The sequence below is a fragment of the Vanacampus margaritifer genome, chromosome 13 (genome assembly GCF_051991255.1).
Source record: "Vanacampus margaritifer isolate UIUO_Vmar chromosome 13, RoL_Vmar_1.0, whole genome shotgun sequence".
NCBI lineage: Eukaryota > Metazoa > Chordata > Actinopteri > Syngnathiformes > Syngnathidae > Vanacampus > Vanacampus margaritifer.
The window spans coordinates 11,842,823-11,866,581 of NC_135444.1; the positions used below are offsets into that span (position 1 = coordinate 11,842,823).

Genomic DNA, 23,759 nt, shown 5'->3' on the forward strand with positions numbered 1-23,759 from the left:
AAGTGCAAAATACAATAATGGAGAATTTCAACAACAATATCACTAAGAGTTAGGGTCTTCACTCCACACACTTATTTTTTAAATATAATTTTTTAAAAAATATTGTGTGTATGTAATTAAAGATTCCCAGTGATCCCCTGTTCTGGGCCAACATGTTCACAATTTGCATAGAAATGATGTCAGCATAGGTTAAACGACACCATTGACACGCAATTAGCAGAATTATCAGGAGGGAAACTAATTACATCCCCATGACTGTGCCAACACGCTGATCGCTGCTTAATTATCACAGTAATGAAGTCTTTAGTTGTCACTTAATGTAAATGACACATAAAGCAAGGAAGTCATGAGTCTACATTCTCGCTGGCAAACGCGTATTCAAAGGCAATTTTGCTAACATTGAAGTGTCTGACAAGGGGAAGGCGCCTGCAATGTTAAATGTACGGATTAAAGACGCAGGGGCACAACATGTGAAACAATGAGGTTTATTGAAACATGGACTAAAGCGTCATGAAGGTCACCTGAGGTCCAACAACAAAATGAGTCCATGGAAGCAGAGCTCGTCAGTACACAAACACATCTCCAGTCAACATTACAGCATTATCAAGACACAAAAACAAGTGTCTCAGGAGCCTCTCGGATCGTGGCCGTCCCACTCCAGAGCCTTCTCTTTCATTCCAATTCATTCCAATTACTCAAGTCATTCCCATCTTCTTGCCCATGTCCCGATTAGCTCTGCCTGGCAATTTACAGTTGATCTTTCCTCATCTAAGTCTGAACATTGGCGAAAGCAGGTAGAAGAGGAGTAATGGAATGAAATGTCACTCAGTCGTCGCCTTTGTCCCAATGATGGTGAGCAGGCTGAGCCCGGATGGGTCAGGCAGGTGCCATTAGTAGCTGAGAAGTTGCGCTTGGGACTGTGCGTGTGTGTATGTGTGCGCAATCCTGCCGTGTCTCGCCATGTTCAGCCGTCTTGTTTTCTTAAGGTGAGACCTTGTTCCCGTCCCCACCTTGCACCAGTTCACATCAGGGCTTCTTCACCTTCTTCACCGAAGAAGAGCTGGATGCTGATTCTCTCCGCTTACGCTGGAATGTGATAAATGTTACAATCTCGTCAAGGCCAACTCAGGCGTAACTCCACTTCACTCTCTGCCCATATGAATAATTGATAAATAATATTTATAAATAACATATTTAATGCATTAAATATAGTTAACTCAATTTAACTCATTCACTGCCATTGACGGTTATAGACGTCAAAAAATCATCAACTATTTCTATTAGTTTAACATTTTTTTCCCACTTTTGATAACAAGAGTATGAAAACCTAGCATTTTTTTAAATTGTACATTCAGTACAGATGTACAATTTGTGATTAATCGTTAGTTAACTAGTGAAGTCATGTGATTAATTACAATTTTAAAAAATTCATCGCCTGACGCCCCTAATTTAAAATAATTATTAAAAATGAGGGGCGTCAGGTGATTAAAATTTGTAATCGTAATTAATCATAAGGCTTTAATAGTTGACTCACGATTAATCACAAATTTTATATCTGTTATAAATGTACAATACAATTTTTTTTCTAGGTTTTCATAAAAAATGAAAGAAAAAAAAAAGTAAACTAATAAAAAAAGTTCACATGAATCTTTGACGTCTATAGTCGTCAATGGCAGTTAATGAGTTAATGACTTTTAATGTTATTTTCCTGCTGGCGGATAGCGAACTCACCGAGTTGGGGGTCAGCGGCGCTCCTACCACGTCAATGATCTGCTCCTTGGCTTCAACCTTGATGTCATCAGTACCGGGCCACGCTTGGGCTTCCCCCACCGGAGTGGAAGCAGTCATGCTGTTGGTGCCACCGAGCTCAACGCTTTGCGGCGCAGGCGTCCCCATGATTCCGCAAGCTCCTCCGTTTCCGACCTTCAGCAGGGCTTCGTAGCGGTGACGCAGCATCTGTTGTTCGTACTCACAATTGCTGTGTGCCTGTTTCAGCTCATAGAGGAGCACCAGGTCGCTTCGCAGCTCGTTGAACATATGCACAATTTCTTCTGTTGGCATTGGGTTGAGATCTGTGGTACAAAAACAACAATGTTTATAAAAAAAAATTTTTTTTAAAGTCAATATTTCATTTAATTTAATTTAAAGATCGGGTATATATAAATACGGGTAAATAAAAATAGTTAAAATGTGTGTGTGAGTAAAATACTTTATTTTAATGACAAAATAAATTCTCATGTTATTAATTCAGAATTAAATAAAATATATTTAACCAAGTGTAATACAATTTAACCAAAAAATGTTAAATGTATATGTAAAATTGTTTATTGGACTATTATTGTATGTATATATTTGATAATGTACATTATTCAGAGGAACGTAACTCTACAAAGTTGAATTGCATTGTATTCGAAATAAAAGGCACACTTAAGTTCTATGTAATGTGTCTGCTGCAATTGGACACAAAGTTTCCCACTCACACACACACACACACAAAAAAAAAAAAAGTTTCCCACTCACCCACTCCTTGATCCACCAGAATCTGCTCAATTGCCTTGATCTTCTTCTGGCCCACTGAGCCCGGCAGTTTCATCTTAAATCACACACAAATAAATACAGAGTTTGAGAGAGACACACTCACAGTTGTGATTCAAGGTAAAGCAACAGATATGATAAACAAATCAGGCTTTTTAATTCAAATGAAAAGCACTTCAGCGGGCCAGATCAAAACGTTTTCATTCACTGAACTCTGCCTGATTGATTATCAGGAGGGGAACTCTGCTCCGTAGTCCGGCTAATGCGCATCCCATTGAGAGGAGCAGCTCCTCATCAGTCTTGAAGATGGATAAGGCTGCCCCCATTGCTAGCGCTTACAAATATCGGTCCTAACACACGTCAGCAGCAGAATGAATCATCACGTCGCTAATGAGGGATAGTGAGCGGAAGTCAAACATTCTGGCTGGAGTGTCATGTTAATGCTAAAACTTAAATGAACTGGTTCCGCGTTAAGATAAGTGAAATACAAAAACCTGTCTTGCAACTCCTGCTTCATGAAATAAAATTCTAAATATAAGACATTTAAAGTAAAGCTGACAAAATGTGAATTATTAAGCTATAGTATTATGACAATGTTATTTATTTATTAAGTAACTGGCTCTGATAGAAATCTCCCACACAGACATTTAAGCATGAGTATAAATTCAAACTTTCTGGCAGAAACCTGTCCAAATTTGATCGATTTAATTTAATATATATATATATATATATATATATATATATATATATTTTTTTTAAATTCATCCCATTGTGGGCCTGTTATTTTTTTTATAAGTTATCGAGCAATTTAAGTGTTGAAAATGGATTGCTCTCTTTGACGATGCAATTTTTTAAATGGCTCAACAAATCAGCCGTGTTTTTAGTTGACTGAAAAGTGATGGTTTTGGAGGTTTTCTGCCTGATGCCAGCGATATGCCGGAAGTATGTGAAATACTACTAATAAAATGCGTTGGAGCAATGGTACTCACCCTCTGGCTGCGAAGTGTAACGCCAGAAGATTTAAAATCTGGGAATTTGATGCCTGCTGTCTCAGGAACGGCCTAGGGAACAACAATTAGAGATGGATTCACCGAGCCGAACAAAATATTTACTTGAAAAAAAAAAATTACTATTTAATTAACTAGCTTAACTTTTTTTTTTTACATTGTCAAAATTCAACATTTCATTCAACATTATGAAGCTGTTTCCTATATTGTGAAATAATAATAATATAGTATAATGTACTCATCAATACTCTTCACAGCACAGTTGATTAATCAGATATGTTGTTAAAATCATTTGACTCATATTTGAGATGATGCTTGTGCTTGAGTGCTTTTATACCGGTTTTTCTGTTTCTCTTTTTTGTGGAAGTTTCTTTTTGGAAACTCTCTTCTCGGCTCGTCTCAACTCGGTGGTGGTGTCGGCGGCTTTTATGAGCTTCTGCAGATCCTGAGCATTCTTCTCCCGCTCCTTCTTCCTTGTCTCGATCTTTCTCAACTCCTGGATAAGATATTCTTCTTCTGCCACCTGCAGGTAAGACAACAAAAGTACAAGTAACATGAGCAGAGCTGCCAACTTAAAGAAATCCACTTCCAAAACAATTTGTCTACATTTCCACATTATTTACATTTTGTCAAGAACATGACCATCGGCACTCTATTTTGCAAACAAACAAATAACATTTCTGATAGATAGATTGGATTGGATAGTTTATGCAGACAGTAGTCTCGGTTTCTATTTTGTGCAATGTAGGCTACTTTTTGCAAAAATGCTGTTTTTGGATTTCCTGTATCCACTATTGCTGCTTAAATGCTACAAATATGCCCACTGTGGGACTAATAAAGGGTTATCTTATGTTAGAAATATTTATTAGGTTACCATGATGTACTTTTGACCTTATAGGCGCCTTGCCTCCTCTCAGCTGACATAAGCGATAATGGACAAATTCATTTATATTTTCCGGTTCCAGTCCTGTGTATGATTATTGATGATCATATTGTGTATGATTTTCTCTCCGCTTATGAATTTGTCCACTATTTTGCTGTGCAAATTTTGGTTACACTCCGCTAGCATGCGGCTCCACCCAGACCCTTGTTTTTGGTGGCAATTAGCATGGCTTCTCCATCTTTCTGCTGTTACTTAATAAAAAATTTAAAAAAATAAAACCAAAAAACGTACGTCCTCCCTTTCGTAACATTTGGCAGGTCTGCATTAGCAGGCTGGTTATTTGTTTACATTGCTGACAACGCTCTATTTTACTCTTTAGAATTAAACCTTGAAATCTACTTGGGCACATTATTTTTACGTTAGCATGGTGCTGCTAGGAAATCTTTAAATTGGAGAAATCTTATTATGTAACAATTCCTTGTTGGAAAAACAAATGCAAGGTTTCTCACTTGTTCAGGTGTACGATTGAAGAGCTTGTCCAGTTGTTCTTTGCGTCGCCTTTCATGACCAGCATCAAAAATGTAGATCTTGGGCTCGGTCCCCGAAGGAGCACGGACCTTAGTCAGCTTCCCACAAATGCCATAGTAGCGCTCTTTGAGATCTTCTACAGACCGTTTCTGAAAGGATGAACAGAGAACATTTGCTATTAATGAAAATAAAATGAGTCCTTATAATTCTGCTTTAATTCTGTAATCTTGGATAAACAATATTGTGGTGGAAAGAGGGGTGATTACTCTGTACTGCTGGTGATCATAGCGGTCATGTACTATGATAAAGCGCAGGTCAAAGCGTTTGCACAAATCAAACAGGTGGTCCGTCTCTGCTTTCGTCCAACTGTCGTCATGGAGATGCAGCTGGTATTCCTGCTCCGAATACACAGGTACCTGCACTGTCTATTCAGGGAACAAGGAGGAAAGAGAACATTTACATCTTAACAAGGAAACATTGATGTCTTCTGGCTCAAGAGATCAGATTGAGTTCCTAATTCCCACCTTGTTGAAGCGGGCAAAAGGGTAGTCTTTGCCTTCCTCTGCCACCCGCCGCCAGTGGTGAAATATGGCACCATCCCTTCGAGCAGGATTACTAAAGGACATCCACTTCCACGGGCGAACCTTTTTACAGCCCAGTTTGGCTTTGACTGTCCTGTAGCCTTGGGTAGTGTCACTGGGAAGCAGTGGGGGCGCATCCCTAGGGATTATCAAAAAAACACACAGGATTAATTTTGTATGTATACACTGAAAAGGCAAAAATATTTAAATAAAAAATACATACTTTTTATCAGAATACAGTAGTGCATAGACCTCTCTGTGCATTCCTTCTGGCCTCTTGAAGGTCAAGGTTTCAGTTGTTTTCTTTGACTTTTTCTATGATGGATAAATAAGATATTAATTACCTGTCAATTTCATCTACTGTATAATCAATCATATGTAAACTCTTCTTGCTGAAAGACGCTTTGCTCTTGTTCACACTATACAAGTACCACTTGCAATGAATGGAAAAAGTACTGTTTAACGCTCACCTTGTCAGAATTGATGAGGTCTTTCTTGTTGATCGGGCCATCGTTGTCCCCTCCCGTCAACTCCAAAATGTCCCTCACATCAGCACCAGTAGCCATGATGCTATAAATGCTATATACGGACGCTTCACACAACTCGTAAACAGTGTATTTGAGCACTAGCGCTTATTCATTGACGTCTACACAACGCGTTGCTCGCTAACGCTATCATTTCTGCGGTATATTTCAACGCACAGGACTACGATATATCCAAACGCTATATGTTTAAGTAATTTTGAAAATGGCGTTAAAATAATAGTGTAGCATAACAAGCGCTATTTTCTGGTTTAATTTACCTTGCTATTGTTCTGATTAGCCAACACACTGCTAGCATTTCCGGCTCCTCACTGACGTCTCTTCTTCTTTGTCTACGTTGTACGTTGGTTGTCAACATACGAAATGGCGCCACCCACAGGAGTGTAATGTTTTATCATTCCATTATTTCCAAAACGCATTGTGAAGGATAGTGTGGAATGTATTTCCAAAATTGTAGCGCCTGGAGCCTTAATTTTATTACAATTTTAATTGTTATGTATTAATATATATTTTTAAAAAGAGGATCTTTATAGTAGATCTTATCTATTATGCGGTCCAGAAAATGGATGGATGGATGGATGGATGGATAGATGGATTACACATAACTCATTTTCGCTTGCGAGTTCATAAAGCGTATATATATATATATATATATATATATTAGTAGTGAAACCGTCCCGCCCTCTGCTGTTCATAACTAAACACACCCAGCACATCCACATCAAATCGATGCAGTCAAGTTTGTTTGGTATGAGTGGAGAAACTATTCCGGAAGTGTGTTCAACTTTAACTTAAAATCTTGAATCGAACATGTATCATATAAAAACGATTTGAAATTGAAATTACAGGATTTGATAATAAGTTCATAAACCGTAAATATATATATATATAAATATATTAGTAGTGAAACCGTCCCGCCCTCTGCTGTTCATAACTAAACACACCCAGCACATCCACATCAAATCGATGCAGTCAAGTTTGTTTGGTAAGAGTGGAGAAACTATTCCGGAAGTGTGTTCAACTTTAACTTAAAATCTTGAATCGAACATGTATCATATAAAAATGATTTGAAATTGAAATTACATGATTTGATAATAGTCAGAAACCGTTGAACAAACTAGATATGGCTTCTATAATTTAGCTATTTAAAGAATGCAATGTTGCAAGTCAGACTCAATATGTGCTGGTATTTAGACAAAACAAAATGTAGTATGCACATTACTATATATATATATAAAACTATAAAAACAATTTTATTTTTGAAGAAAAATACGGAAGTAAGTGTTATCAAAATTCTACATCCGCCCCGGCCCTCACGAAAATTTCCTCCGCCATTTTCAGTCTGTTTTGCGCACTATTTCAACTTGAATTCAACTGCAGTCTGTTGGCTTATTTTTAAGTGAAGTTTAACGCATTAATTTGCAATCAATTTATCATCGATATGTCCAACGAGCAGAGCGAAACCACGTCCGTTAAAGCTGAGCAGCAGCAGCAGTCGCCGTCGCCGCAGCAACAGCAACAAGGGTAAAGTCTACTGTTCGACCCCTTTGTTAGCCTTACCAAGCTAGCTAGCTAGCTAGATCGCTAGCTAGCTAACGAACCACGCGGTTGTGACGATTTTGGGACATCTTGGAAACATCATGCTAAATTGAAGATCTGGGTGTCTGTGGGTCGTGACAATGTCTATGTAAATATGTTTAATATGGAATATGGTGTGTGATTTTTGGCTGTGTCATTATTCAATGGCTCGCTAGAGAGGTGCAGCCATTTTACGCTTGACGGCTAGTCGATGCTGCGTTGGCAAACTAAGCTAATTCGTGTAAAGTAACATCCGTTTAGAATTTCTATTGAAATGTCAGTTAACACCATAATTTTTTTTACCTTAAACCTTTTTATACTGTGCATTTTCTGTCGCGTGTGTTAGTTAACCATCAGCAAGGCCTCAGAAACTAGCTATTGGGTTAAAAAAAGGAATTATATAAATATGAAATTGTAATTTATTTATCCCCTCCACCCACACAGAGACATGAACGGGAAGGTCAAACACGACGGCAATTCTAGCAGGAAGGAGAGGCCCCAGAAGAGAGGTGGAGGTGGACGCTTTGAACCCTATGGAAACAAGAGATACCGAGTTTTTGTCAGCAACATCCCCTATGATGTGAAATGGCAAACCCTGAAAGACCTAATGAAAGAAAAAGGTAAGGGTTCCGGATTAGGGGGTTCATTCAGTCCACGTGATTTTGAGTGTTGTAGTTTGGGTTTTTTGATTGGACTTCTAGTGCTTTTAAAGGGCTTTGGGATTTTTCAGTCGCACATCCTCTTAGGATAAATTGTGTGGTTTGTAGAGAGGAGGCCCAATGTATTTTTGTGGTCAGCTAATGATTTGCAGTAGGTTTGCACTGATGCTGTCACCTTGGAGGTCAGACAGAAAGACCATTTCTATTTGAATTTTTAAGCAAAAATGTCCAGTGGTTTTTGAGAGGTCTGTTTAATTCCTGATGTCGCTTTACAAATGAGCAATAGCCTATGGCTTGTGTAAATGTTTGCAAAATTAGATGATTTTTCAATGACTTGCATGGCAGAAATTCTGTCTTGCTCTCACATGGCAATATGCACACCTTGAGTTTTCATGACTTAAAAAAAAATTCTAGAAAATTGAACAGACGGAGCTGGGAAATCCCCTTTCCAATGTACACTATTGATTTAGGACCATTTGTCCACCATTGTGGTTTTTCCAAAAATCCTAGTCTATTTTTAAAAATCATTATTATTAACGTAATTCAGCAACTTGGAGCTTGTAATAGCATGTTCTGAAATGCCGATAGAGGGCCCTCTTAAAGAAGGGCCAACTGGTATTTGTTATATGATTGTGGAGTTACATTTCATTTTCTCCTTTTAGGTGTGCCCTTGACAAGCAAAAAGTTTTCTCAGCAGGTCTCCATGTTGTGCCAATCAAAGACGTGTGTTGGGATTGTTTGGGGTACAGGTCTACAAAATGAAACAACTTCTTTTGACCCACTGTCCTTGTCTTTAGAGGTTTGGTCCATTTTGTTGAACAGGCCCCATATCTGGAGTGAAGGCTGTGGTCGACAATGAATCTAAATTGTAAACAATGAATTAAGAAAATATCGCTCATTACTCTTCTGCTCGGCAATATCATTACTGTAACTGAGGCTATGGTCAGTGTATTCATAGGATTAGACAGACTCAGCTGTATGACAAAGGTAGTTATGCATTGACTTGAGGTTTACGATGGTGTCTCAGTGCACACAGGTTAGCAATGAAGCGAGTCCTGGTTTTCTAGAGGTTTTGCATACTTTCTAAAACATTTTGTCAATTATCAAGTACAGTAGGTGCTTTATTTTCAAATGGGAAGACTTGGGGCAAAACTTGTAGAGCCTCAGTCCTTTGTTTTGGTGCTTTGGGAGAATCTTTTAAAAGGACAGGGTTAAGGAGTACATTTTGGTTAAGAAAAAGTTAGCTTTTTGTAGACCTGTACCATATTGTGCTGCGACAGAGGTGCTGGAGGAAGGCTCGGGACTCCCAGTCTGAGCTCACCGGCCACCTTTCTTGTTTCCACTCTAAACCCCAATTGTTCTCTCGGCTTCTCTCCCTTGGTGTGTGTCGTCTGGGATCTGATTTGTAGTGGGTGAGGTAACGTACGTGGAACACTTAATGGACGCAGAAGGCAAATCAAGGGTAAGTGCAAATATATACAAATACACCATTTTTGAACTATCCTTGACAAACTTTGTGTTTGTCAGCTTTAGTTTCTCTTTTCGTTGTTGGGCAATTGTCAGACTGAAACCGGATGGCGTGGATTAGATTGTGACATGTCGGAGACATGTCCTTTGTTGTGTCGCCTGTGGCCTTGACGTGAGGTCATTTTAGGGTTGATACTCTGTAAGGACTTCAGCTTTCTCTTAGCTGTGAGATCGCTTATACACACGCAAACGTACCTACTTGGTTGCTGGAATTTCTTCTAATGACCTAAAGAAGGTGAAGATTCTGCAAGTGGCTGTCGAAGGTCTTAATGATGGTTGTTTAATCCAAACATATTTTAGACAGAAGTATGTCTTTTCTGGAATAGTAACCTCCAATATCTTTGTATTCAGGAATCCAATTTCACTGTGGATTTCCTCTTTTGGATGTTGGAGAGAACAAATAAGAATGTGACCGCTTTGTGTTATTGATGAGAGATTTTGTTAAGCAATTGAATTGTTGTGGCCAAAGGTTTTAAGCGTGCGGTAACATGTGTTGATGTGCATGATCTTCATTTAAAAAATCATAATAATAATCTTGTAAAATCTAACTAAGTATGATTTTTCTAACTTGAATGATTTTTTTTTCATTCTGGGTTGTTCCATGGTCTTCGATCAACAAAGGGTTGTGCGTAAGTAACTGTATTACTTGACAGTCTATTGTCATTTCAATCGCGTGCTTGTATGACATTGCAATAACACTTCTTCCTACTGGTTGCTTCTGGTCTACTAGTGTGGTTGAGTTTAGGACTGATGAGCTAATGAAGAAAGCAGTGGAGAAGGTCAATAAGCACAACCTCAATGGCCGTCCCCTGAAAGTGAAAGAGGTATGCCACAGAAACAATTAACACAATAATTCTCCTCTCCTAAATGATCACTGATGAGTATTTTTGTTTAGGACCCTGATGGTATGATTGCTCAGAGGGAAATCAGCAAGGGACAAGGGGGTGGAGGACCCCATGGTGGTATGGGTGGAATGGATCGCATGAACATGGATAGAATGGGCCCTGGACCAAATGGCCCCATGGTCAACATCCCTCCCAGCCTGATGAACAACCCCAATATTCCCATGGAGGTCATCCATGGACTGCAAGCCGGACGAATTGGCAACACAGTCTTTGTTGCAAATGTGAGAATTATGTGATGATGAAAATTAGGGATGTCTTTATATTTATAAGTTTTCTTTAAAGGTGTTATTTATTTTTGTTTTGGCCAACAGTTTTCATTTTGGTGCATCCCTGGTGAAAACGGCAATATTTGCTGTGTGTCTGTTCTCTTGATGCAAGTCTTAACTCTGCCTAATGTATTTCTTCAGCTTGACTACAAAGTGGGTTGGAAGAAGCTGAAAGAGGTGTTCAGCATGGCTGGCGTAGTGGTGAGGTCGGACATCCTTGAGGACAAGGACGGGAAGAGCAGAGGGATGGGCACCGTAACGTTCGACATGCCCATTGAGGCAGTCCAAGCTGTCTGTATCCTTACTTGCAATATTTCTAAGCCAAGTTAACAGAGTTTCAAATACTTCCAGTGTACAGCTTTCCTTAATAAAGTTGCAGCCATGTTGAATGGACAGCTATTGTTCAACCGAATCATGCATGTAAAACTGGTATGATTGCCAACATGTCCCTACACTACAGTTCATTTATCTGCTCTTGTGAATTCTTATATTGTTTTTTGTCTCTTTCAGGATGAGAAGTCAATGCCCAAGGATTTTGGTCCACCTGACAGAGGTGCACCTCTTCCACGTAAGCATAGCAAATGTTTTGGTATTCATAAGGATTACTATAATATCTGTTAATCAAATCTGTCTATTTTTTTTGCCCAGGTGGCCTGAGTGGTATCGGTTTGGGTTTGGGGCCTGGCGGCCAGCCTATTGATGCAACCCAGCTTAACAGAGGTGGTGGAGGAATGGGCAACATGGGCATCGGAGGTTATTATTGCAAAGTTCGTACTTAAGAGAAGAAGAATACATTTGGTAGCTCATTGGTCTCCTGTGTTCTCTCTTAGGAATGGATGGAATGGGCTTTGGCAACATGGGAAACCGTATGGGAGGTGTGTTTCAGATTTCCAGTCTTTCTTTACAGGATTTTGTGGTCATTTGTACTTATGTGCTATTATTTTTACGTGGTCTGAGATTTAGGAATGGACAACTTCGGGGGAATGAACAATATGGATCGCTTTGGCTCTTCTGGGATGGGCAGAATGAATGGTAAGGAGTTTTGATACATAGAAAGCTCAAGTGTAAAGCTTACCTGATATCCGATTGTCGCATCTCTTACGTTATCAGAGATGGACCGAGGTATTGGTGGTGGGTTTGACCGAGAGTTTGGTCGAAATGAAATGGGCATGTCTCGCAATAATTTTGGAGATTCCTTTGATAGAGGTATGGGACAATTATCTTTGAAAGACAACAACTTACAAAGCCATTCCTAGACATTAATACCAGACTGCAGGTTACCCCCTTGTCTTATGCTTTTTCTCCCATTTACAGGAAATGCAATGGGCATGGACCGCATGAATTCTGGAATGGACCGTCTAGGAACAAGCATGGATCGTGCTGGAGGGATGGATCGGATGGGCATTGACAGGATGGACCGTGTGTCTGACCTGGACAGGATGGGCTCTGGCTTTGACCGACTGGGTTCCGGGATGGACCGACTGGGTCCTAGTATGGACAGGCTTGGAGGTGGCCTCGACCGTATTAGCTCCAATATGGATCGTCTCGGCCCAACTGGTTTCGACCGCTTGGGATCAAGTTTGGATCGCATGGCTTCTTCTCTCGACTTTGGCTCCCAAATGGGCATGGATCGCATGGGCAACACTGGGCTTGACAGAATGTCCAGCAACTTCGACCGCATGGGCTCCACCGGAGGTCTTGACCGCTTCCAGTCTGGTGGCCTTGATCGTATGAGCTCTGGAATGGACCGGATGGCATCTGGTGGCGTCAGTGGTCAGTTTGATCGTTCTACTGATTTGGAGCGTGGCTTCGGTGGTAATTCCTTCGGGGGAGCTGGAGCGGGAGGCCCTGGAAGTGGAGCAGGAAATACCAGAAAGGGTTGCCAGATCTTTGTCCGTAATGTATGTTTCTCATCTTCTGTCAAGTCTTGCTACTATCAAGACATTCCCATATATTGTGATTAACCCTTTGGATTTTTTTGTCTTGTAGCTGCCATTTGATTTCACATGGAAGATGCTGAAGGACACCTTCAACACATGTGGTAAGGTTGATAATGATCAGCAATGGAAACACCGCAACAGTAATTGTAATCCAGTACATATTAATTGGCGCTCTTTGACCCCCTCCCCCGTGTTTCTTTGCAGGCATGGTGCAGTATGCCGATATCAAGATGGAAAATGGCAAGTCTAAGGGCTGTGGTGTGGTTCGCTTCGACAACCCCGAGACTGCTGATCGTGCCTGTCGTACCATGAATGGCTATCGTCTGAATGGAAGAGAAATCGATGTTAGGATTGATAGGAATGCATAGGTTGTTCTTGTTAGCAGTCATCATTTAGCTGCTGGTGTCTATTACACTATTGTATAAATTTGCAGGATGCTCTCTTGCTATTCCCTGGATTTGATTTGTCACCATTATATTGTTTTAGTAGACTGTTTTTAGTTTGTAAAAGATGTTTTTAGTTTGTAGCAGCCAGTTTTTTTTCCTGCCATGTTTCATCTGACCACTTTGTAATTCAAGGTGTTTTGATAATAAACTTCAACCATCGATTTGACTGTTTTTGTAATTGCATTTCACACCCATGTAATACTTAAAAAAAAGCACATATTTTTAAATCAATTTTCTGTACTGTTTAGCCACATTGTGATCGTGGATACGCTGAATGCCAGCCACATATACTGTACATAAACAAGCAATGACAGCTGTGGGACATTTTTTTAAAGAACCTTACATTTGTAATGTGGGGAAAAAGCTGGAGAAATAATGTTAACTCCACGTAGGACCGCCGGGGTTCGGATTCAAACCCATAACCAGTGAAGACCCGCCCCCACTGTAAGCTTATAGCCAATGAAAAACGAAGATCCTCCCCCAGGTACATGGCAGGTCGACGCGATACCGGAAGAAGGTCAGTATTCACCAGATTCAAGATGGCAGCCCCCTTGTGTCAGTGTTATCAGGTGAGGGTTTGGGTCGTTTGGCGTCAAATGAACATTTGTAACTCTAGGGGAGTGTGGGATATCCGTTATTTCGACTTAATTTGATCGCGGGTAACTGTTAAATAATTTGCATGTAGCTTGTCATGTTTTTTCTTCGACTAGACAATGTGTGGACTGTAGCTAGAATGTCATCTTGTCGCGGTATATTTTCCGTTATTGTACTATGGAAACAAAATAGGCAAAGTATTCTGAATACAACTGACCACTTAATTAAAATGCTTACTCTTAACAGACTTTTTTTGGGACACTTTAACCAGTGGTTATAGTAGCACAAATTCAGTTTTACTATAACTACAAAATTTAACATCACACCTTATGCTCGGTTCAACTTACATTTGTGCGAATATATTTGTATTTACAGCATTATCTTACGGCTAATATTGTGCTTCTGTCATCAGGTATGTTTAAAAAGATACTCTTTGGCATTTCCCTCATCTTTCTTGCTGCTGCACAACAGAGCAAATGTGTTCAGAATACGGAGCATTCTCACAGGCTCTTATCAGGTAGGACTATCGACAAGTCACGTGCACCTCAACCTTTGTATCGTTTCCCCCAAAAAAAAATCCTCTGCTATGTCGGTACTGTATCTACTATCTACAAAGGTGCCTCAGTCCTCACTTCTCCAGGCGAGATATTTGTCTGGGGAGAGAGGCGGAGGAAAAAAAGGTTTCCTCGGTGAATTCCTGGAAAACTTGAAGCAGGAGATGAGCAAAAACAAGGAAATGAAAGAAAACATCAAAAAGTTCCGGGAAGAGGCAAAGAAACTTGAGGACTCTGATGCATTGAGGCAAGCACGCAGGAAATATGTTAGTATCTGACCACACATTTGTGTTCATCTGTGTAATCCATTTGGTTGAGTTTGATCAAACATTGTCATGTTCCTAGAAAACAATTGAGTCTGAAACTGTCAAAACTTCTGAAGTTTTCAAAAAGAAGTTGGAGACCCTCTCAGACACAGTAAAGGAGGTACATTAAATGACGGAAACGTGCCTACGATCAATATGTGGCCCAAGTTGACTGATCCATTTGTATTCTTGGTGAGTAGGGCCTGGAGGAGGTCACTCGTACAGAAATTGGAAAGAAGATTAAGGAGGGAATGGAGGAGGCAGCCAAGACGGCAAAGACCTCAGCAGAGAGCGTCTCAAAGGGTGGAGAGATCTTGGGAAAGACTGGTGCATTCAAAGCCATATCACAGGTTTGGATACAGTGCATGAATGCTGCAGTGTGAAAGGGGTTTTTGAAAGCGTGACAGATGCATCCTTATGGGATTTCCGGTGGACTACAGGGGAGGAGAAAAACATCAACATTCATAATAGATTCTAAACCTGTAAAGCTAAATTGTTCAAAATGTTACCATATTACTTTGTATAATCAGGGCGTGGAGAGTGTAAAGAAGGAGATTGGTGATTTGGGCCACACTGGCCCCTACCGGCCCCCTCCTCGACTCAGAAAGAGGAGCGAATTCTCCTCCAAGGGGTCATCAGACGACAACAAGGTCTTTGAAGCCAACGAGTACGTGAGTGGCCACCTGCTTTGCTCTCATGCTGAGAGGGGCAAGCCACAGCCATGTTCTCCTCTCTGGTCCAGCGTGTTTATTTAAACACAATGGCAAGGTTCTTATCTTGTGTACGTGTTCTTTAGGGAAGCCATGGGTATGGTGCTCCACAAGGACTCCAAATGGTACCAGCAGTGGAAAGACTTTAAAGACAATAACGTCGTCTTCAATAGTAAGGAAACAAATCATCCAATTCTGTTTTTGTGTCACAAATGTTTGTATTTTTGTGATGTAAAAATAGACCAAGGTAAATCATTTTATAAACATTTTCCAGCATTGTGAGTTGGGATAGACCTATTATGGGGCGAGCCGATTATACTTTTTATGAATCTGAAAGCCGATAAAGCTGGGAACTCATTGAGCGGTGAATGCTAGCAAACGTAGCGAATTTAGGGTTTTCATCAGGATTTGTAAGATGTTCACAGTTTGGAACATAATCAGATACATTTTCACTGTCTGCGAAGATCTTTCAAAACCTTTTACAACCCCCCCCCCCCCCCCCCCGGAAAAAATGAGACCCCAAAAACCTGACATTTGAACTGATGTGTGTTCATTTTATTTTAATTTTTTTTAAATCACTGTACGTCTCATTGTTTTACGAGCTGACTCTATGGGAAGTCCCATTTTTACATTTAACCTTATTCATACATTTGCCATTATGCACTCACCTTTTTGCCCAAACTTCATTTCCCTCTCCAGGGTTCTTTGAAATGAAGATGAAGTACAATGAGAGTGACAACGCTTTCATCCGAGCATCACGGGCCGTCACTGACAAAATGACCGACCTCATAGGTGTGAGATCTAATAGTCTGCGTTAGTCATGCTGTGAGGCTTTTTCAAGCTGATAAAGGAAAAGTATAATAGAACTGCTATCTCAGATGGATTGAACTTTGAAGTTATGGTAGTCTGATGAAAAAAAAAAAAATCAACCTATAGCCATAATTTTAACCTGTATTAGTTTTTATTGACACCGCCTGCTATAGTAGTTTGATTATATATTATTGAATTGTAAGTGCTCATAGTTTGAATGATTATTTAGTAGTTTTAGTGAAGAAAAATACAGGTGCGCAGCATGTGCCTGAATTATTCATTACAACCGTGTGTTCAGCCAGTCTGGTGTTGTTTGCTGCTTAATGCTTTACTGTGTTTCACTCATCACTATCACACACGTCCAGGTGGACTGTTCTCCAAGACAGAGATGTCTGAAGTCCTAACGGAGATTCTCAAGGCGGACCCGTCCTTTGACAAAGATTCTTTCCTCAAGCAGTGTGAACATGACATCATCCCTAATATTTTGGAGGTATGAAGCAAAAGGCGAGGGCTTTATTGTGGAGTTTCGTTACTTCAGTCAAACACACAAATCATTTCCATGTTTATGCACAAAATGGATTCCAAAGTATGGAAGTTGGGTTTGGACAGATGTAAGACCTAGCAACAATATATATATTTTTTTTAATTAATGATGCTAACATTTGGCAATGTCAGAAAGGTTGTTGGAGTGATTTTTTTGGGGGGGGGAAATATGAACATTTTGTGTTAAAAACTAAACAATGTTTCTTTGTAAAGGAAATTTCTCTGACACAGTTCTTGTATTAAATCTTTGATTTTTCAGGTATACCTAATGAAGTTAGTTTTTTGTTTTGTTTTGTTCTTTCTCCATATAGGCAATGATCAGAGGGGAGCTGGAGGTGTTGAAAGACTGGTGTTATGAAGCGGTACAACTTTTGTCTCACACAACAGTACTACAAGTCTAGAAATGGACTTGAATCATGAATATTAAGTCTTCCTTTGTTTTGTTTTTTCCCCCCCATAATGTCCAGACGTACAGTCAGCTAGCACACCCGATCCAACAAGCCAAGGCCATGGGATTTCGCTTCCACTCAAAGATCCTGGACATCGACAGCATAGATGTAAGTTACAACATACTGCCAAACTCGGCCCAAATTGATGAGAAACAGAAGCTCGCTCCTTCTGCTCCGAGAAGCCATCCTTAGCGGCTTCTCCTAAATCTCTGACAGATGGTCGCCACTGCTGGCGCCATGATAAATTCGGGAAGGTAATTTCCATAGAACATCAGTGCGACAAAAAGACCAAAGCAAATCCCATGAGACAGCGCTCACTTTGATCATGAATCATCTCAGGATGTTTATTATTGAACAACTAAATAGAATAATCATCTGTGAAATGACTCGAGGTGCAGGAGTTGCAAATATTTCATTACCCGATAGACAACTAGATATTAACTCATTCCCTCCCAGACATTTTCACTGAAGCAACCCCCTTCACTCCCGGCTGTTTTACTGGATTTTGACTGATTTTGCAAGGCCCACAGAATATTGTGTTCTATTGCTATAAAAACATAGAACCTACCAAAAGAAAAATTAGAGTCTCTTCTTTCATCAGGAAAAAATATATATTTGTATCTGTTTCCGTTTTGCAGCAATTAGCAATTTCATCATTCTCATTTCTGGTGAAAACACTGACAAAAAGAACTTGTTGCAACATGGCCCTGGCTGATCTCTTATACTCTGCTGCCACTTGCTGGCGTTTTTTTGTAATAACTACCATTGCTTTAAGGCACCTCTTCATGTCAGAAGCTGCACCAAAGCCTTCTGTATGGTCCTGCATAAAAAACATAAATAAATAAAAAGTGTAAATACGTTTTTGGGAGTGAAGGACAAAGTATTAAAAAACATGTTTACATGCATCTTGGATAAACATTATTAATGAGTGCATTACAAAAAATCACAATTACAAAAGATATAATGCTCAGAGAGGATTCAATTTAATTTGTAATACTATGCTTGCAGAACTGTTTCTAATATTTTGCTCTTCAAAATATTTCAAATTGTTCCTCATCTTATCGATTGATATTTGTATGCAGTTTTTGAAAGCCTCACTGTGTGCGTCCTCTTCTCCAGCTGGCCATGGGAAAGATGATGGACCAGGGTCCCGTATTGATTATCACCTTCCAAGCTCAGTTAGTGATGGTAATACGAAATACCAAAGGAGAAGTGGTGGAAGGTGACCCTGTAAGTGACACACACAAATGCACATACACGGGTTCATTAGATCATATTATTATCAATGATTTCACAATGGTAATTGATAAATTATGAAAATAATTCTTATTTTGACATGAATATTACTACATTTGCACAATCCCAAATGTGTGATCCAGACACAGCACATAAATTGGCCAATTGTGCCCCCTTTGGCTGTAGTTATTTATATTATTCACAGCCCTCAACAACTATTTCATGGGCTGTAAAATCTGCCTAATTGTCTATTTTAGTGCCTCAGGGACATGCAGTGGTGTTATGGAGGTCAAGGCATCTATTTAAGAAAAAACAAAAGCCTCTCACAATTCATCACATATTGAACCTCTCACAATGGGGGGGATTAACAATCCTCAGCAGGGTTCGGATCAGGCCAGTCATAATGTTTATTATTGTGTTTGTAGTAAAGACTGTTTAATATCGTGGCCCTCTGTAATTGGATTGTCCTGGTCCACCTAATACTGCTGCGTGACATTTGAGACAAATGATGAGTCATGTTCTTGTCTTCTCTCTCGCTAGGATAAAGTTCTGAGGATGATGTACGTGTGGGCCCTGTGTCGAGACCAAGAGGAGCTCAACCCGCACGCTGCCTGGAGACTACTTGACATCTCTGCCTCAAGCACCGAACAGATCCTTTAAGACTCCCCGATACCCACAGAAGCAACACTCGCTCACCCGGAGAGAGAGAGAGAACATCCTCAACCTGAACACTGTGTAATCAGATTGGGAGGAAACGAGTCAGCTCGCTGCAGAGAATGCTTCTGCTTCATTACGGTGGCTTTCTTTTTTCTCACATAAGGGGGCGGTAGAGTACCAACTCTGCTCATGCACCTGACCCAAGTCTGCAAGGTGCTGGATATTCATTCCCAACCTCTGACCATACTTAAGGTCCTGATGGCAGAATATGTGGAAAACAGTACAAAAGATTGCACCAATTTCTCCCCAATCATGTTTTCACCACATCAGTTTTTTCCTATAATGTCGGGGCGTCTGCATGCCAATCCCGTTTGTATGATAATCATCCAATATAATTGGCAAACTGTCAAAAAGTCTATTTTTATTATGAAAATTAATGATAAGCCCAGTCAGCCTACCCCCCACACACACACACACAAGTAGCCGTTTTTGGAAATAAATGTCATGTTGATAAGAATCAAATCTACAGTCCAAGCATTTTTATAGTTTGCTTCCGGGGCGATAACAATGTCTGCACACTAGTAATTATTTTTAGATTAAAATTCAGTCTAAAATTGTGATAGTTGATGTTTTTCTTCCTTGGGAACTAAATGCTGAGTTGCAGTGTGAAGCCATCGGAACACCACCTACCATTCACATTTAAGGTTATAATTGTGCTTGGCAGGAAATGGTGATCAATGTCAACATATTTTTAAATGATTAGATTTTGCTTTAAATGAGGTTTAAATTACAATTAGCTTGACCTCCGAGTGCCCTCGCTCTATAACACTTATGGGATGGATGCTTGTACTGGAAGTCGCCATTATGTGTGCTGCTCAATGTGCGTGCTAACAATTTAAGAAACCTCTGTGTTGCAGAGTATATAAAAGTCAAACTAGGTAGGTTTCAGGGCCAGCTAGTGTTGCCACAGTTACCTTGACAATGTAAGTTACATTACAGGTTAGTAACACTCAACAGCTGCAACCACGGCCCTAAAGTTGCTCTATGTAACAATTGGTCTGAAAATATCTCTACAATAACTTTTTTATTTGACCATTTATGACTGAAACATCTAATTAGTAGATTAACACCTTAGCTGTTCACAGTGGGTGCTCCTGCAAGCCTCTGGCCATTAGTTTCCAGACCGGATTCGGGTTAAAATTTCCTGCCCTCTGTCTGTGGTTGTGACGTCATGTGTGCATGGTGTATGACGTGAAGGGGGGGGGGGGGGGGTGTTGTAGTTTCATTTTTCAGCCACAGGTGGCAGTAGCGATTCAAAATTCTATTTTCTGCGTTCAGTAGCTTCAACATTACTATTATTTTTATTAGTCTATGTCTTGTTTCTAGTGTTATGTTTTATCCGTTTTGAGTAGTATAATATCTACTCGTTCCCTTTTTTGACAGGAAGAAGTTTTTATTTAGAAATTGTATTATTGTTTTGAAAATTGTATTTGGCTTCTTCTTTCTTTTTTTTCTTTTTTTACTATTTTAGAGTTTATTGCACTTACAGTAGCATATTTTTGTAGATGTCAGCTAGTTCACTGCCCCTGTGTCATACACAGGTATAATGACCGTGCATCATGTTAATGTTCTTTCTTTCATCGAACGGACGACGAAGTGGCAAACTGCACCAGAGGCTAATGTTAGCTGCTCATCATCACACTCAAATGAAACTTGAGAGGTCTAATGTATTTCTACAAATTAGTTGCGTAGTTAGCTAGTGATACCTGGTTGAATGAACAATTTTGCAATATTTTTAAAAATATATATTTTTTTAAGGTGGGTCTGTGTAATGTGTGTTACTGTTATTAATGAAGTTCTACTGAAGATTTTCTTTTTAATACTTATGTTTATGACACTAGTTTTTAAAACGGTCATATTTAAATAACAGAAACTATATTAAAAGCTTTGCAAAAGGCCATGTAGACACTGGTAAAAGTATCATGTTAAATTTCTAGTTCCCCAGGTAATAACATGTTACTGCATCAGTGTTCAAGGTTATACCACCGTGAAATGTCTATTTCCAGATCCTCATCCAAACTGTCACTCCCATATCTTCAAAGATTGCGTGTTTGTATTCACAGAAGAGCAGATTAAAGGATTCGGGGTTTTTTTCCAGGCCGTGAGGCTCCTTGGCCGTGCGTCTCAGATGAGTTCAGGTGCACAAGGTTCACGCCGTAATAGTTCATCGCTTGTGGCGGGTTATCTGACAGCCTGGTACAGATGGTAGCGAGGAGAGCACGATGCAATGTTGCATGCATTTGCAGCTTCCCGTTTGAATCCGACAGGATTGATTACAGCAGCCTTGAGTGTGAGTTTTCAGGATCGGCTTTTAACAGGCCTGCATGCTTGCTTATACAACCCTGTGTAGGTGGAGGACCGGCAGCTCCTCCTTCTGCTCCCGAGACTGTCCCCTCATGATGGATCTTCCTTGTTGCTGAGCTGTGCTGATGTTGCATCTCCTCCAATGTAGTGCTCATCGCTCTAAATGCACCCCCCCCCCCCCCACACACACACATAATTTCCACACACAGATATTCACAGGAGCCACCCTGGAGGATGCACACTGGAGATTGGTCAGCTGGATCTGATTAGAGACACACTGTACCAGAAAGTAGCTGACACAAACGTGTGTGCGCACCACATTGTGACAACACCCCGTGGAGACTCTCAATTCTTACAAAATCTCCATCCATTGTTTCATGTACGTGCAAAGGATGTCTTTTAAAAGTGAGTTGCCACTGATGAATGATTATTCATCATTTCATATTTTGCAGACTGATTTTCCATATCTGATTGGATGGATGAATAGCAGAAGCGAACACAACCTAGCTGTAATGTAAGTGCTGAATCTTTTCAAGGTGATAATGTGCATGTTAATTTAACAATGCAGTAAATTTGTAAACAAAAAGTTGCACATTCTAACTATATTTCTGATATTAAAATGTTATTTCCAAAGGTAGCATTGATGTCTTCTCGAGTATGGCCATGGATAAGAAGATGCGCAAGTCTTCCTAATGTTGTGGCTGGTGGGCGTACATACACCCTAGGGAGTGAGGATGACTATTTTGCATCTTTGTAATGGACAGTATCTCACAAAAAGTGAGTATTTTAACTATACATTTTCAAGGGACAACACTTAAAAAATGACATCTTCCAGTTTATTTTTATTGTATTTATTTTATCTTTATATTTGAGAGCACATTATTATTCATTATGGCAACATTCATCATCATCGTTTTTACTTTATTTTTATTTTTTATGTGTGTTTGTGTTTGTGTTCTTTAATTCTCCTGAAACCTTTATAAATCCAAGATCCTTCACCGGATGTGTCAGAGTCCAGCCAAAGTTGTGAAGTTCTCAGGAAACCAGAGGAAGGACCAGAGGAAGGAAGGATGAAGCAAAGTGAGATCTACAGACACCAACCTCTACCAACTCCACGACCAGGTAAATGGTAGATGCTGTTGTGGTGGATCTGGAGTTCATAAAGTTTATATAGGTGTAAATTTATTGTTCACTCAAAAATAACTCAAAATACAGTAGAGCCTTTAATAGCTAAACCCCTGGCAACAAAAGTGAGTACACCCCAAAATGAAACGGTCCAAATTGAGCACACTTGAGTGGAAGAGGATTCCAGTGGCAACCTGTGTATGGAGGACCAAAACTGCCAAAAATTAAAAAAAAAAAATGACTAAAAGTGAAAATAAAAACGGATATGAAAAGAATATAATTTGAAATTTAAATAAATGAATAAATAAATATAAATTGAAAAAATAACAACAACAACAAATATATAAATATAACATAAATATGTTTGTATTTAAATTTTGGATTATATTTTTTATATCCATTTTTATTTTCACTTTTAGTCATTTATTTATTTTTAATTTTGGCAGTTTTGGTCCATACTGCCAGGAAGAAATGTGAGGGGGCGGTCCTAAGCGTGTATTGGCTTGGACTCCACTGTTGCAAATTGCCATTCATTGGTCGATTGAGCGGCTCTGCGAAGAAGGAAGTCTCGCTGGCTTGCATTGGAGCGCTTCCAGCAGTGGACGACTATCTTGCCCACTGTCACCACTACTCTCGACTTGAGTTGCTCGACAAGTCGAGGTGACAGTGGACCAGATAGTCCTCCATTGCTGGAGCTTGTCGCCATTCAAGTCGGCAAGACTTCCTTGTTCGCCGAACCGCTCACTCGACCAATAAAAGGTAGTTTGCAATGGCGGAGTCCAACCCAAGACAAGCTTAGCTTTTTTAAATAACATTTTGACCTAGCAGTATCGACGAAAACTGACAAATTTGAAATAAATAAATGACTAAATAAATAAATACATGACTAAAAGTGAAAATAAAATATAATATAAAAAATATAATTCAAAAATTAAATACAAATGTATATATATTTTTTTCTTGTTTTTATTTCCATTTTACATAAATTTTTTGGGATTTCATTTTTGAATTATAT

General features: G+C 39.6%; 3 protein-coding genes and 1 long non-coding RNA gene across 5 annotated transcripts; 3 read left to right on the plus strand and 1 right to left on the minus strand.

Moving 5' to 3' along the window:
- Nucleotides 1–471: 471 nt before the first annotated feature.
- dmap1 (DNA methyltransferase 1 associated protein 1) lies at nt 472–6,415 on the minus strand. The gene is made up of 10 exons (XM_077585233.1): nt 6,005–6,415; nt 5,758–5,849; nt 5,478–5,673; nt 5,220–5,378; nt 4,935–5,102; nt 3,880–4,065; nt 3,525–3,596; nt 2,521–2,593; nt 1,732–2,072; nt 472–1,086 (listed from the first exon to the last, which is right to left on the minus strand). Exons 1-10 carry the CDS (start codon nt 6,098–6,100, stop codon nt 1,027–1,029), a joined length of 1,443 nt encoding a protein of 480 aa, XP_077441359.1. The 5' UTR covers nt 6,101–6,415; the 3' UTR covers nt 472–1,026.
- A 965-nt stretch (nt 6,416–7,380) lies between these two features.
- hnrnpm (heterogeneous nuclear ribonucleoprotein M) lies at nt 7,381–13,558 on the plus strand. Of its 2 annotated transcripts, XM_077584121.1 has the most exons (16): nt 7,381–7,600; nt 8,099–8,274; nt 9,723–9,775; nt 10,462–10,469; nt 10,571–10,664; nt 10,736–10,966; nt 11,153–11,306; nt 11,391–11,440; nt 11,522–11,579; nt 11,660–11,764; nt 11,842–11,886; nt 11,975–12,043; nt 12,122–12,217; nt 12,326–12,912; nt 13,001–13,052; nt 13,156–13,558. In XM_077584121.1, the coding sequence occupies exons 1-16, from the start codon at nt 7,518–7,520 to the stop codon at nt 13,317–13,319; spliced, it is 2,025 nt and encodes a 674-aa protein (XP_077440247.1). In that variant the 5' UTR covers nt 7,381–7,517; the 3' UTR covers nt 13,320–13,558. The 2 variants fall into 2 exon arrangements, with proteins under 2 accessions (XP_077440247.1, XP_077440246.1); XM_077584120.1 differs by lacking the exons at nt 7,381–7,600; nt 8,099–8,274; nt 9,723–9,775 and having other exon boundaries at nt 9,904–10,469; nt 11,969–12,043.
- Nucleotides 13,559–13,893: 335 nt separating this feature from the next.
- Nucleotides 13,894–19,869, plus strand: timm44 (translocase of inner mitochondrial membrane 44 homolog (yeast)). Its single transcript, XM_077584143.1, has 13 exons — nt 13,894–13,966; nt 14,404–14,508; nt 14,608–14,811; nt 14,891–14,971; nt 15,051–15,200; nt 15,381–15,517; nt 15,647–15,732; nt 16,260–16,352; nt 16,736–16,860; nt 17,225–17,275; nt 17,381–17,470; nt 18,482–18,592; nt 19,139–19,869. Exons 1-13 carry the CDS (start codon nt 13,937–13,939, stop codon nt 19,256–19,258), a joined length of 1,383 nt encoding a protein of 460 aa, XP_077440269.1. The 5' UTR covers nt 13,894–13,936; the 3' UTR covers nt 19,259–19,869.
- A 1,973-nt stretch (nt 19,870–21,842) lies between these two features.
- Nucleotides 21,843–23,234, plus strand: LOC144063148 (uncharacterized). The gene is made up of 4 exons (XR_013296503.1): nt 21,843–21,998; nt 22,072–22,133; nt 22,254–22,396; nt 22,610–23,234. It is a non-coding gene; the product is annotated as an uncharacterized LOC144063148 (long non-coding RNA).
- The last annotated feature ends 525 nt before the right edge of the window (nt 23,235–23,759 follow it).